Raw genomic sequence first — 15516 nt, 5'->3', positions numbered from 1 at the left:
AGCAAGAAAAGAGGTCCATGCATACATTCATGATATCTGATACCACAGATAAGCAAAAAGGTCCTCACAAAAGAAGCATGCAGCCTGTGGGCCTCAAGTTGGACACCACTGATGAGATAGATAAATGAAAAGAAAGGAAGGAAGGGAAGGGGAAACAGGGAAAGGGAAAAAGAAAGAGATGAACACCGGTGGCCACATTTTTTTAGCCATACTTTGATGGGCAATAATTTCAGATTTTATTTTTAAATTATTTTAAAGATATGCAGTTCAGGCTTAGAAGCCTCATGCATTTGTAGTATTTATTATTAAATATCTTGAGTTATTACAATGAGTGCTAACATGTAGGCAACTTTGAATCAGACTACTTTAGCTCAGCATACCAGTTTAAAATTTTTTTAACTCTTGATATTTACATATATATGTATGTACACAACAGACACTAGTTATATTACTCATGTCAACTGATAAATTTCAGTAGGTTTAAGTGCACTCATTCTATTACAGAAATCCTACTTATTTTTTGAAATCATAACTCTGACCCGATGTTAAGCTCTAGGAGATAAGCTAAGGAAAATCTGTTTAGCCTCAATATCAATAACTTCTGTTCAAAAAGATTGCTCAATTATGTTGTATGCATTTTAATATAATTAAAAACAAAAACCATTTTAAAAGATTGCTCAAGTCTAAAATGCTTTTATTAGCCTTCGGCAGGTTCCTGGTTGGCTTTCTGTATGTGTTTCCCAAGTTGGTTCAAAAACACTATTCTTGGCCTTGATACATTTATGATATCTGATGGAATTGCAGAGGAAAAAGAAAAAACATTATGGGAAACTTTGGTCTTTTGTGTTGCTTTGAAGAGTCCAACGAAGTTAGTTACAGGAGGTATTAAGGTATAAGAATCTTTTGGTTGAATTTTAGGTTTTGATTTTCTTCGGTGCTCTATGCCTAAAAATTAAAGAGCTGCAATTAAATCTCTCTCTTAAGCCTAAGCCCTAGATACCCTAGGTATAGTCTCATTACTTCCACTTCTGTATAGTTGTATTTGTGTGTGTGTGGCAGTCTCACTCTCTCAACCCAGCTAGAGTGTGGTGGCATCATCATAGCTCACTGCAACCTCAAACTCCTGGGCTCAAGCAGTCCTGCCTCAGCCTCCTGAGTAGCTGAAACTATAGGTGCATGCCACTATGCCCAGCTGCTTTTTCCATTTGCAGGAGAGCTGGAGTCCCACTCTTGGGTAGGCTGGTCTCAAATTCCTGAGCTCCTCCTTTGTCCTCCCAGAGTGATAACAGGTATAAGTCACCATGCCCAACCTCCATTTTTTTTTTTTTTTTTTTGAGACAGAGTCTTACTTTTTCACCCTTGGTAGAGTGCTGTGGCATCATAGCTCACAGCAACCTCAAACTCCTGGGTTTAAACGATTCTCTTGCCTCAGCCTCCCAAGTACCTGGGACTATAGGCGCCCACCACAGCACCCTGCTATTTTTAGAGAGGAGGTCTCACTCTGGCTCAGGCTGGTCTTGAACCTGTGAGCTCAGGCAATCCACCTGCCTCAGCCTCCCAAGTGCTGAAACCAACCTCCATTTTCTTTACATAACTAAAACATGCTATGAGAATAGATTAGTAGCTTCTAGACTTTTAGATGTTGAAGCCCAAAAATTTATGGGGACCACAACGTCATTTTTATTATGCACTAATAAAAGAACAAATGCTAACTACTTTAAAAATCCCTTTGTAAAATGAAGGATATTTTAACACCAAAAAAAGTGTAAAAAGCATTATCTCAAAATGATGGACTTGACATTGAATGAAATGAATTTTATCAGAAACTCACAGTCCTTATTTTTGTCTTAAGACAAACTTGTGAAAACCTTATTAGACCATTACTGGTACACAGATTGTTGTTTAGAAACCAGTATTTAAGTGATGAAGAGTGAGACTGACTCACTAAATTATGTACATTAAAGAAGCTATACAAAAAATGGATGTTTCTCTACCCATGATATTCAGAACTACAGCCTCCACATATACCTGCCTTCCCTCAGCTGTTCCCTGAATATATGAAATTCTTTCCTCTCCTTTTACGGACTCTCTCTATTCTTTCCCTTTCTGTTTGTGACCCCAGCAAATGGATATTTATTTCTGAAATATCCATCCTTGATTTTTATAACATACCAAGTAAAATTGATTTTGGTCATATATAAGTACATGTGAACAGCACTAAGTATATACATAAAAATTAATAAGATTTTATTCCCTCATGAATGTCTAAGAGGAAGGGATAAGTAATATGGTTAAGATCTGGACCTTGATCTCTACAGACCTAGTCCACCTAAGTATCATTTACCAACGATATACAAAACTATACAGAGTATCAGTGGAAAAAACGTAGTCTTTGCTCTAAGAAGTTATAGGTAGATAAATTGTATGTGAAACAATAGCAGGATCATAATTTAATGACTTTTCTATGCTCATAGCTTGAGTAAAAGCAAAGTAAGAAAAGGGTTCTCTGTCACATGGGCTTCTAAATAGGAAGATATTTGGGAACATGGTATTATAAAAGAAAAGTTTACAGTTAAGCCTTTTTTTGGTAACCTCTACTTTTTTTTCAGAGTCTCACTCTTGCCCCAGATAAAAGTGTAGTGGCATAATCATAGCTCACTACGATCTCAAGCTCCTGGGCTCCATGATCCTCCTGCCTCAGCCTCCCAGATAGCTGGGACTGACTACAGCAGAAATGAATCATGATACCCAGCTAATTTTATTTTTTAATGGAAGTGGATCTCACTCTTTGTTAGTCTGGTCTGGAACACCTAAGCTTAAGAGATCATCCTGCCTCATCTTCCCAGAGTGCTAGGATTATAGGTATGAGCCATTGTACCCAGCCTATATTTTGAATTTTAAAGAGACAGAACACAGAATTACAAAGTGTCAGCACTAGAGGCTACCTCAGAAATAAAAGGAAAATTACCTTTTTTAAAGACAGGAATTATGGATGGTCCTCCATTCTTCTCCAGACTAAAAGGAAAACATTTTAATCAAATAATAAAATAAACGAAGATATAGTACACCAAGAAAAAATATGTGAGGAAATATAGGAAGACTTATTCCAGGTACCATGTTCAGTGACTAATGGCCGAATTCATACATGTTACCTGTACTAACTATACATGCTACCTGTAGGTATTTTATATGAAGTCAGCCACTTACGTACTTCAAACATTTGGACTGTTAAATCTGAAGTGTTAAATCTTGAAGTGTTCAGGGAAAGCTTCACAGAGAAGAGATGCTTCACCTGGGTTTTGAAGAAAATAGGTCCAAAAAAGGGACATAATTCTCTTTTCTTTGTGGGCATATTTTTGTGATTCCCACAAAGTTGCCATATAGACTAGTGACTGTAAAATATTACTAATCTATCCTAAATTAATTTTTAAAGCTAATGAAAATTATTTAACATAATCAGTTGTAACAATTATAATTTAGGTTCGCTGGCTTAACACGTAAAAACAGGTAATCAGCTTTAGATTTTCAGTTTTTCAAAGAATTAAAGTGACTCTAAAGTTATACTCATCATTCTCTACACTTAAAATTGTTTTATATAATGATACACAATTGCATCCTGTTCTCCTCCATGATCATCCAGTTGTAGTTCTATTTCCTATATATGATTATTGCTACTTGCATAGAAGACTTGTAATTCAGCTACATCTACAGAAAAAGAGAAAATATGTTCACAACAAAGAGATTCTCCTCTCCTTTTCAGAGACTTGTTCATGATGAAACTGCAACACCAAGGCAAAATCTTCCAACTAAATTCCTGGCTCCAACCATTGGGTCTGATTTGGCCTAGGGATTGGTTCCACCCTGGGATTTTGTTCTAGTTTTGGATTAAATCCAGAAGACCCATTTGATACCAAAGTCATGTGGTGGTCCTGTTGTCTCAGAACTCGCAGATGTACCTAGTCTACTAAATGGCTTCCTAGATCAGATGTGGAGGCAACCAATCTCCAAAAGTTTTTCTAAAATGTGAATAGTTCTGGCCAGACAGTTGTGTTCTTGTCTGTACCTAGACTGGTGCTGAGTTGGAATTAAAACAGGTTTTACCAACGGACATTTAGAATGAAGTTTTATCCTCCAGTATATAAGAAATAATATTCAGATCAAAGATGGTTCTTTTTTTTTGTAGAGACAGAGTCTCACTTTACTGCCCTCGGTAGAGTGCCATGAAGTCACACGGCTCACAGCAACCTCCAGCTTTTTTGGGCTTACAAGATTCTCTTGCCTCAGCCTCCCGAGCAGCTGGGACTACAGGCGCCCGCCATAACGCCCGGCTATTTTTTGGTTGCAGTTTGGCGGAGGCCGTGTTTGAATCCACCACCCTCGGTATATGGGGCCGGCGCCCTACTCACTGAGCCACAGGTGCACCCAAAGATGGTTCTTGTTTGATTATTTTTAAACATCCTTAAAATCACCTCTGTCAATAATTTCACGACAGCAACTTCAAATATAGACACAATACCTTAAGGAAGGAAGTCCCACTGTTTGTTGCATACGAAATTCCTTTAAAAATGCTGGGTTAATACTTGCATCTCTGCTGATATTATTTGTTATACGAAGGAACTGATTAGGTTTATTTCTGCATTCCTTTAATAGGACGCGGAAAGCATTTGCATTGTAAGTCAGGTAGCCAAGAGCACAGGAACAAGCTGTGCGAACCTAAAGGAAGAAAAAAACAATTATTTCTTAACCAATATGTTTTGTTCTATTTCCCGAGGTTTTCCGCCGGTTCCTTTTCACCCGGCCTCTCTACTGAGAGCCAAGGGTGGTTGGGGCTGGCTTATGGGCTTGTCTCTGAGAACCTAATATTGGTTCCTAAGGTACCAACCCCAAGGTCCTGAGTTGCCAATGGGTTGTACTAGCAGGTTTTTTTTTTTTTTTTAACCAACTAAAAGTAAATTATAAATGTCTTACCACAAAAAATAAGTGAGGTGGGCAGCACCTATGGCTCAGTGAGTAGGGCGCTGGCCCCATATACCAAGGGTGCCGGGTTCAAACCGCCCCGGCCAAATTTTAACAACAAAAAAAATAGCCAGGGGGTGGGGGAGGGGGTAGGGGGGCACCTGTGGCCCAAAGGAGTAGGGCGCCAGCCCCAGATGCTGGAGGTGGCGGGTTCAAACCCAGCACCAGCCAAAAACTGCAAAAAAAAAATAGCCAGGCATTGTGGCAGGCTCCTGTAGTCCCAGCTACTGGGGTGGCTGAGGCAAGAGAATCACCTAAGCCCAAGAGTTTGAAGTTGCTGTGAGCTGTGATGCCACAGCATTCTACCGAGGGTGACATTCTACAGAGGGTGACTCTGTCTCTAAAAATAAAAAATAAGATAAAAAAATAAGTGAGGTGATGGTTATGACAATCATTTTGAGTTAAGCATTCCACGTTGTATATCAAATCATCACATTGTACCCCATAAATGTATACAGTTATGATTTAATTAAAAAATAAAGAAAATACTACCAGGTTTAATGAAACCTCTCAGGTTACCGCTGACCTTCTGTTTTCAACTCTTCCTGACAGAGTACAGTGAGTTAGTCCCCCAGTCTACAGTTGGCAATGACGGGTGATACTTGTGGGTGTGAGTCCGCCACACCCTGTTTGCTTGAGTTGGCAGATGCTTTGAAGGGCTACGTCATTCTTCTGCAGTTATAGATTGATGACTGTGTGAGTGAGCCAGCTGTCAAGATGTTCTTTTGTGTCCCTGGTGGACTCTGGTGCCCCAGGTGGAGTACTAGACAACCCCAAGCTTTAGGAAGGACCCTGTGGCATGTAGTGGGCTCCTGGAAATCCACCACTACCAAAGTGGGAGGGAGGGACAAGGCCATTAATGGCCAGGTTGTGTGAGCCTAGTGGTTAGATGGCACCTGTGGGAAGGAACATGCTGCAATGCTGTTTCTGGGACCTGAACTGGCTCCAGAACCTCAGGAGAAGCCCCAGTATGCTCTTCCTACAATGTCTAACCCAATGCTCTAATGAGCTACTTCGTAGGAAAATCTCCATAGAGACTGCTGGGAATAGATGGATGGAAGCATAGCCATGTTTTTAGAGGCCTGTCAACTGCCTTTGATTTCTAGTGGTTGTTCTTAATCTTTTTTTGTTTGTTTTAATTTAATTTTATTTTATTTTTAATTTCAGTTTGCTTGTTCATTCTTCTTTGTTTGAAGTACTCCTTTTTTGTTCATTTTCTTCTTCCTCTGGCGGTGCTGGCTGTTTTTGATGTTGTTAGTAGAGATGGGGTCTTACTCTGGCTCACTGCTGCTCATACTGGTCTTTAAGTTCAGACAATCCACCCGCCTCGGCCTCCCACAGCACTGGGACTACAGACGTGAGCCACCACGCCTGGCCAAGTTGTTCTTAATCTTATCTGTATTTTAGAATCATCTGGAGTGGTTGTTTTTTTTTTTATTAATTTATGTTTTGAGACAGAGTCTCACTTTGTCACCCTCAGTAGACTGCCATAGTGTCATAGTCACAGCAACCTCAAACTCTTCGGCTCAAGCGATCCTTTTGCTCAGCCTCCCAAGTAGTTGGGACTACAGGTGCCTGCCACAATCCCCAGTTATTTATTTATTTATTTATTTATTTATTTATTTTTTACATATACATGTGTTTATCTGGTTTCCACTTCTTGCCTTCACAAAATCAAAAAGGCTTACAATTTAATAACAATAACAATGTTTAAGGACTAGAAACAAAAACCTTGTAAAGAATGAACAAAGATAAATACATTCAGAAAAGAAATCAGACGATTGCTGCAATGAAATATTGAGCAATAATATAATAATGCAAAAAAAGTAACATTCACATTGTCAAATAAGAGTATGTCTATTATAGAATGTTTTGACTCTAAGGTTCAGTATGAAGTCATGAGTTAACTTATTATTTTTTTTCCAAAGTCTCAAAAAATAAACAACTAATATTTATAAACAAAAATAAAAGATAATTTCTTTTTTTTTTTTTTTGGGGGGGGGTTTGGCCAAGGCTAGGTTCGAACCCGCCACCTCTGGCATATGGGACCGGCGAATAAAAGATAATTTCAAAAAACAGATCATGCCAAATCTTATAGACAACAGAAAAAGAAGAAATACTTCAAAATCATTCTACTTCATCTGGATACACCTGATATTAAAATTGGAAAAAAATATATTATTATAAAGGAAAATTACAAACATATTTCACTTATGAGGATGCAATATCCTAAACAACAAATTAACAAGTTCAATTAAAAATTAATGTTTAAGTGATGTATTTTGGTCAAAATTAAATCCAATTTATGTAAGAATTAGTCACTATTTTCTTTTCTTTTCTTTTTTTCTTTTCTTTTCCCTCACCCCCTCCCTCCTTCTCTGTCTGCTCCCCACTTCCCCCATGCCCCACCATGTCATTAATTGTCATTAATTGTCCTCATATCAAAGTTGAATACATAGGATTCATGCTTCTCCATTCCTGTGATGCTTCACTAAGAGTAATGTGTTCCACCTCCATCCAGGTTAGTACAAATGCTGCAATCTCCATTTTTTTAATGGCCAAATAGTATTCCATGGTATACATATACTACAGCTTGCCAATCCATTCCTGGGTTGAAGGGCATTTAGCCTGTTTCCACATTTTAGCAATTGTAAATTGAGCTGCGATAGTCTCATACAAGGGTCTTTATAATAAAATTCCCAGCTATTTTAAAGATAGGGGTCTCGCTCTAGCTCAGGCTGGTCTTGAACTCGTGAGTTCAAGCAATCCACCCAGAGTGCTAGGATTACAGGCATGAGCCACTGCGCCCAGCATTTGTTTTTTTTTTTTTGTAGAGACAGAGTCTCACTGTACCGCCCTCGGTAGAGTGCCGTGGCGTCACACGGCTCACAGCAACCTCTAACTCTTGGGCTTACGCGATTCTCTTGCCTCAGCCTCCCGAGCAGCTAGGACTACAGGCGCCCGCCACAACGCCCGGCTATTTTTTTGTTGCAGTTTGGCCGGGGCTGGGTTTGAACCCACCACCCTCGGCATATGGGGCTGGCGCCCTACTCACTGAGCCACAGGCACTGCCCCCAGCATTTGTTTTTTAAAAAATCTACCATTAATCCAGAATCTCCTGGGGGTAGAAAATCAGGGCATTTTTTTTTAAGTGTGACAGGTGATTCTAATGTGCAGCCAGAGTAAGAACCTTTGAGTTTGAACTAAGGCAGTGGAACTCAACCTTGGCTGAGGAAGGAGAATTGCTTGAGCTCAGGACTTCGAGACTTGCCTGAGCGAGAGTGAGACCCCCCCACCCCAACTCCTAAAAACCATGAAAAGCCCATCCAGGCACCGCGCCTGTAATCCCAGAGGTTTCTGGAGGCTGAGGCAGCGGGATGCCCACTGCCCATTGCAGCGAGCTATGACACCATTGCACTCTGCTTAGGGCATAGGGTGGGACTCTTGTCTCAATAACAACAACAAAAAGAATTATGGCTGGGTTCTACTCCTAAAAAGTCTTATTTAATTATCTTGGGGTGTAGCATGGCATTAGGAATTTTTCAAAACTGCTCAGGTGATTATAAGAAGAAACTGGGAAAGAGACTGGAGGATAACAAGTAGGTTAAAAATAGCCACTCAGTTTTCCACTGGAAAAAACAAAAGGGAAGCACAAGTATCAGCCCACAGGACTCTATTATAAAGTAGTTTAACCTCAAAGGAAGTACCTCTGCCTGTGACCCTAAAGTAATTCGAGGTTGTTCATATGACTAAAGTATTCTCTGAGAAGTTGTTAGAGAATCTGACAGTTGGTAGCATAAAAAATTTAACAGAATGAACATAAACCAGGCAGGAGCACTCGGGGTACCAAAATGTTAACATATTCGTCTTTACATGGGTATTGGCTTCTCATTATGCCCATATGTCCCTGCACCTTGAACTTTGAACTTGAGTTCAGCTGCTGGGCACTTGTTCAAAATGCAAATTCAAGGGCTCAGATGTATTGGATCAGAAACTTTGGGAATGGGGCCCTCCAGGTGATTCTGATACACCCAAAAGTTGGATTAATACCACTTAGCACCTTAGGGGAAAAAAGTACGGGAGCTCTCAGAGGCAAACTATTGAATGGCCCGCCGGGCCTCTTTCACACACCCTCACCTCTGACCCTACTTGGCAGATAAGGAAAATCATCCCTTGGATTCTACTTTTTTTTTTTTTTGAGACAGAGCCTCAAGCTGTCGCCCTGGGTAGAGTGCTATGGCATCACAGCTCACAGCAACCTCCAATTCCTGGGCTCAAGCAATTCTTCTGCCTCCACCTCCCAAGTAGCTGGGACTACAGGCACCCACCACAACGGCCTGATATTTTTTGGTTGCAGCCGTCATTGTTGTTTGGTGGGCCCGGGCTGGATTCAAACCCTCCAGCTCAGGTATATGTGACTGGTGACTTAGCCGCTGGAGCCATAGGCTCCGAGCCAGGTTCTACTTTCATTCATTCCAAATCACAGAAATAACTTAGTGAGATCACAAAGTCACCAGTGTTTGTTAAATAAAGTATAAACTTTTTTTTTTTTTGAGACAGAGTCTCACTATGTTGCCCTCGGTAGAGTGCTGTGGCATCACAGCTCACAGCAACCTCAAACTCTTGGGCTTAAGCGATTCTCTTGCCTCAGCCTCCCAAGTAGCAGGGACTACACAAAGCCTGGCTATTTTTTTGTTGTAGTTGTTATTCTTGTTTGTCAAGCCCAAGCCAAGTTTGAACCCATCAGCCCCAGTGTATGTGGCCAGCATCCTAACTGCTGACCTACAGACACCAAGCGAAGTATACACATTTTAATTACACATATCTGCATCATCAGTTGGCCTATTTATAGATTTAATCTTAATTCCAGCATTGATATGTTATTTCATAGAGTTGTGTTTTTTTTAATTCAGAGACTAATTTGAACACATTTCTTTTTAAATATTTAGTTACAGTTGTTTTATACTGCTCTTGTGATTAAAATCCTAATTTTGTCTTAGTTCAAACAGAGATACGCTTTTTTTTTTTTTTTTTTTTGTAGAGACAGAGTCTCACTTTATGGCCCTCGGTAGAGTGCCATGGCATCACACAGCTCACAGCAACCTCCAACTCCTGAGCTTAAGCGATTCTCTTGCCTCAGCCTCCCGAGTAGCTGGGACTACAGGCACCTGCCACAACGCCCAGCTATTTTTTGGTTGCAGTTCAGCCGGGGCCGAGTTTGAACCCTCCACCCTCGGTATATGGGGCCGGCGCCCTACCGACCCCACAGGCGCTGCCCAGAGATACACTTTTTATGGGAATGAATTAGAATTGTGGATGGCAGATGCAACTAATTAGTAATAGAAAAATCATTTAAGTTAGTAACATGAATTATATGACACAGACGATCAGTGGAGAAATTAGTGCCCAGAGTGAGAGTTAGATAATATTTTTAACATATTCAATTATAGAATTAGTTTTCTTTGTTTTTACCTCTTCTACTCCTGAGTACAAATGGTAGCAGAGACGTTGGATTGTTCCTACTGAGGTAAAAGCTTCTGCAATACCACCTCTAGAATGAGCCACGCTAGCTATTAAATTCCCTAAAAATTAAACAAGAACATGCTTATGTTATTTAACTGACATAAGCTGATTTGTTTATACATAACATTAGAAAAGGTTTGAGTCAAAAGCTATCTCTTGATGAAGCAGTGCTGAGAAAAAGCATATATTATATATATAATACACACACACATATATATATTTTTTGAGACAGATTCTCACTATGTCACCCTCAGTAGAGTGCCTTGGCATCACAGCTCACAGCAACCTCAAACTCCTGGGCATAAGTGATTCTCTTGCCTCAGCCTCCCAAGTAGCTGGGGCTACAGGTGCCCACCACAATGCCTGGCTATCTTTTGTTGCTGTCATTGTTGTTTAGCAGGCCCAGGCTGGGTTCGAACCTACCAGCCTGGGTGTATGTGGCCAGCACCCTATCCACTGAGCTGTGCAAAAGTATGTATATTTACTTATTTTTTATTTTTTTATTTTTGAGACAGATTCTCACTATGTCACCCTCGGTAGAGTGCTGTGGCATCACAGCTCACAGCAACCTCCAGCTCTTGGGCTTAGGTGATTCTCTTGCTTCAGCCTCCCAAGTAGCTGGGACTACAGGTGCCCACCACAATGCCCGGTTGTTTTTTTGTTGCAATTGTTTAGCTGGCCTGGGCTGGGTTGGAACCCGCCACCCTTGGTGTATGTGACTGGTGCCGTAACTACTGTGCTACAGTGCTGAGCCTAAAAGAATGCACAATAAACTTTCCTCAAAATTATTGTTTTGTTCTATGTCAGAAACAATAAAGTTATATAGGTTTATGTAAGAGTGGAAAAATTTGAAAATTAGAGATTTTCTTCCTTCCATGGCTTCAGAATATATTTTAAGGTTTTTAGAGTCTTACTCTGTCACCCTGACTTGAGTGCAATATTTCATCATAACTCACTATAACCTCAAACTTCTAGACTCAAGCAATCCTCTTGCCTCAACCTCCTGCATAACTAGGATTACAGGCACATTTTACCACATCTGGCTAATTTTTCAATTTTTTGTGAAGATGGAGTCTATATTTTCCAGGCTGGTCTCAAACTTCTGGGCTCAAGCGATCCTCCTGCCTTGGCCTCCCAAAGTACTAGTATTACAGGTGTGAGCCACATACCTGGCCTAAGCACCATTGATTACCTATTATGTGTGACCTGGTAAGTTACAGTCTAGAGTAGATGCAGAATTCCTGGACACACTTTTCTTCAGTATGTTGCATACAGATGTAGAGAAATCTTAAGTGTTAGCAAATGTGCTCAACTGGACAAAAGGAAACCGGACATAGGTGTACCACTGGAAATCTGCCACAGCTATTTTAAGCTAGGCAGGTGTAAATTTTGTTGTTGGCAGTTCATAGCTGAATTCTTTTTTTTTTTTTTTGTAGAGACAGAGTTTCACTTTATTGCCCTCAGGTAGAGTGCCGTGGCGTCACACAGCTCACAGCAACCTCCAACTCCTGGGCTTAGGCGATTCTCCTGCCTCAGCCTCCCGAGTAGCTGGGACTACAGGCGCCCGCCACAACGCCCAGCTATTTTTTTGTTGCAGTTTGGCCGGGGCTGGGTTTGAACCCGCCACCCTCGGTATATGGGGCCGGCGCCCTGCTCACTGAGCCACAGGCGCCGCCCCATAGCTGAATTCTTATTTCATATCCTGGAGAAAATAATTAGGAAAGCATAAACGTCTATGTTCAGAGTTACTCAGAGAATGCTCATTGTTTCATGTAGACTTACTAAGGTGTTCTATGTAGATAAATGTGGGTTCATTCTTAACACTGTGTGACAGGATATCAGGTGTATTATTTTATTCTTACTCAGATTACAAAAAAACTTTTTGAAAACAGTTTTATGTGGTTATAGTTAACTTCAGTCATTTCATACCTGCCATGACAATTGTAGGGGCCTGAACTGAATACAGGCTATCAACTAAAATAGTAACACCTCTTGCAAACAAAGTAATATGGTCCACATCTGTGATGACTTTAGCTAATACAATAATCTAAAAACAAAAAAGAAGCATCGAATTATTGAACATCTACTCAGCTTTCCTAATGAAACTCTTTAAGATTTTGTTCATACTTCATAGGAGGATAAAGGGGGCATTTATTGGATTCACTAAAACCAGCAAGTGTTGGTAGAGAAGTTAAGAGCACAAGTTGCTATCTGGGTATAGCAGTGGCTGTAATAGGCCATATTATTCTTCCTACAAGGTTATTCTTTTTTTTTTTTTTTTTTAATTGAGATAGAGTTTCAAGCTATTGCCCTGGGTGGTAGAGCACCGGTGGCATCACACAGCTCACAGCAACCTCAAACTCTTGGGTTCAAGCAATTCTCTTGCCTCAGCCTTCCAAGCAGCTGGTACTACAGGTGCTCTCCACAATGCCCGGCTATTTTTTGTTGTTGCAATTGTCATTGTTGTTTAGCAGGCCTGGGCCGGGTTCAAACCCCCCAGCCTCAGTGTATGTGGCTGGCGCTGTAACCACTGAGCTATGGGCGCCACCCCTACAAGGTTATTCTTCCCATAAAATTTGCAACGTCTGCATCTTAGTAGTACAAGTTCAGGGTGGTGCCTGTGGCTCAGTAAGGCGCCAGCCCCATATACCGAGGGTGGTGGGTTCAAACCCAGCCCCGGCTGAACTGCAACCAAAAAATAGCTGGGCGTTGTGGCAGGCGCCTGTAGTCCCAGCTACTCGGGAGGCTGAGGCAAGAGAATCGCTTAAGCCCAGGAGTTGGAGGTTGCTGTGAGCTGTGTGATGCCATGGCACTCTACCGAGGGCCATAAAGTGAGACTCTGTCTCTACAAAAAAAAAGAAGTACAAGTTCATAGCAAATTCTCCTACTAAAAGGCACAGGATAGAAAATGAAGGGAGAATAAGACTAAGAAGAACCCAGCTACATCTAGTCTTACGGGGATGAAGAATCAGTGCAATCAGCTAAAGATTTGCAGTTAGAAAACCTGTTTTGGATCCTAACATGTTTCTCCACCTATTTCTTTATAATATGGATGTGATAAAAATACTACTACCTGCTTATCAACCTCACTGGACCGTTAGGAGCATCAGATAAGATATAAAAGCAAAAGTGCCTTGTTAACTCTGTATAAGTAAAAAAATCCTCATAGATAATAGTTTTATGAGGTAGGAGGGGCTAGTGTGCAAAGTACTACTAAATTTTTACAAATCAGTAAACATTTTTCTGGATCCCCTTCCATTTTTAAAAATTTCTTAGTTATCACTAAAATAACATACTAATTCATTTGAATTGTTAATCACTGGTTTCATACCTGAAATGCTGCCATTGCCTTTTCAGTTTCAATTTTTGATTCAAGAAAACGTTCAAAAATAGATATGGAGATTATTCCCCTTTCCAATATTAGATATTGTTGAAAGCGATTATTGAAGGCAAAAAGGGTTAATGCGTATCCTGCTTTTAAGCAAATATCCTAGAAATAGGAAAAATGTGCATTATCTTTAACTTACTTCATTTATCATGTTACTCAACATTATGGACTTTGAATCCTTGCCCATTAAAATATATTGCATTCTTATCACTGGCAATAAAATGACATTAATTGGGGAAAACAGATAACAGCTACCGACTGTTATTGAACAAGTAAAATAGAGAAATAGGACTGGGAGTGGTGGCTCACACCTGTAATCCCAGCACTCTGGGAGGCTGAGATGGGCGGATTGCTTGAGCTCAGTAGTTTGAGATGAACCTGAGCAAGAGGGAGACCCCCATCTCTAAAAATAGCCAGGCATTGTAGTGGGCACCTGTAGTCCCAGCTACTGGGGAGGCTGAGACCAGGGTCTTGAGCCCAGGGGTTTGAAGTTGCTGTGAGCTATGACGCCACGGCAATCTACCCAGGGCGACAGCTTGAGACTCTGTCTCAAAAAATATATAAAAAATAAATAGAGAGATAGTATGGCATGTAGAAGAAAAAAAAATTATTTCAAGGATAATGTTACATTACTGATTATGCATTTCAAATGAAAACCTAAATGGAAAGAGGAAATGTAATAATTTTATTAACAACCACCTTTTTATTTCAACATATTTTTATTTTCAATATTTCAAAGTAGAATTGATAAATCAAAACTTCCTTTGTACCACATTCTATATATATTGCATTTATGCATTGTGGGATTGTCTCTACACATCATCTCTTAAGTTAATTTATAAAATTCTATTGTACAATAATCTAAGGCAGAACAGGAGAAAGTAATTTACTTTGTTAGAGTTATATTTTTTAATTTGCTCAGGCTGAAAAAATCATACTTTAATATTTTGAGCCTGGGAAAACAACAAAAGCCAATTTCTCCTTTAGTCTGCTTGCCAAAGCTGTATATGTATGATATATCTTCCAGAAGTCCCAAAAGATAAAATCTACTAAATTTTACTTTTAATATTAAAAATAATTTAATTCTGTTATTAATATGCCATTTGAACAGTGTAGTAACACATAGAGAACTCATTAGTCTTAATAAATTTTCCTCTACCATATCAATCATGTTAAAATGTTACATATACATATTGAAATATTTATGGATAAAATGATAAGATTCTGGCTTGGCGCCCGTGGCTCAAGCGGCTAAGGTGCCAGCCATGTACACCTGAGCTGGCAGGTTCGAATCCAGCCCGGGCCCGCCAAACAACGACAGCTGCAACCAAAAAAATAGTCGGGCGTTGTGGCGGGTGCCTGTAGTCCCAGCTACTTGGGAGGCAGAGGCAGGAGAATTGCTTGAGCCCAGGAGTTGGAGGTTGCTGTGAGCTGTGATGCCACAGCACTCTACCCAGGGCAACAGCTTGAGTCTCTGTCTCAAAAAAAAAAAAAAAATGATAAGATGCTTGATATTTGCTTCAAAAGTAATACAGGGGGAGTAAGTGGATATATAGATGAAATAGGATTGGATATAAATTTCTAATTGC

General features: G+C 40.2%; 1 protein-coding gene across 1 annotated transcript in view; it reads right to left on the bottom strand.

Moving 5' to 3' along the window:
- Positions 1 to 697: 697 nt before the first annotated feature.
- The window catches only part of ANKAR (ankyrin and armadillo repeat containing), a 93313-nt gene continuing 78494 nt past the window's right edge, over positions 698 to 15516 (bottom strand). Inside the window, exons 18-23 of the mRNA XM_053598378.1 lie at positions 13871 to 14029; positions 12469 to 12586; positions 10489 to 10598; positions 4517 to 4713; positions 2969 to 3015; positions 698 to 945 (exon numbers count right to left, since the gene is read on the bottom strand). Coding sequence (XP_053454353.1) covers positions 698 to 945; positions 2969 to 3015; positions 4517 to 4713; positions 10489 to 10598; positions 12469 to 12586; positions 13871 to 14029 — 879 coding nt within the window. The remainder of the gene's footprint in view (positions 946 to 2968; positions 3016 to 4516; positions 4714 to 10488; positions 10599 to 12468; positions 12587 to 13870; positions 14030 to 15516) is intronic.

The sequence above is a fragment of the Nycticebus coucang genome, chromosome 7, assembly GCF_027406575.1.
Source record: "Nycticebus coucang isolate mNycCou1 chromosome 7, mNycCou1.pri, whole genome shotgun sequence".
Classification (NCBI taxonomy): Eukaryota; Metazoa; Chordata; class Mammalia; order Primates; family Lorisidae; genus Nycticebus; species Nycticebus coucang.
Note: the sequence above shows the minus strand (reverse complement) of the source record. Positions and strands in the feature narration are given on the sequence as shown.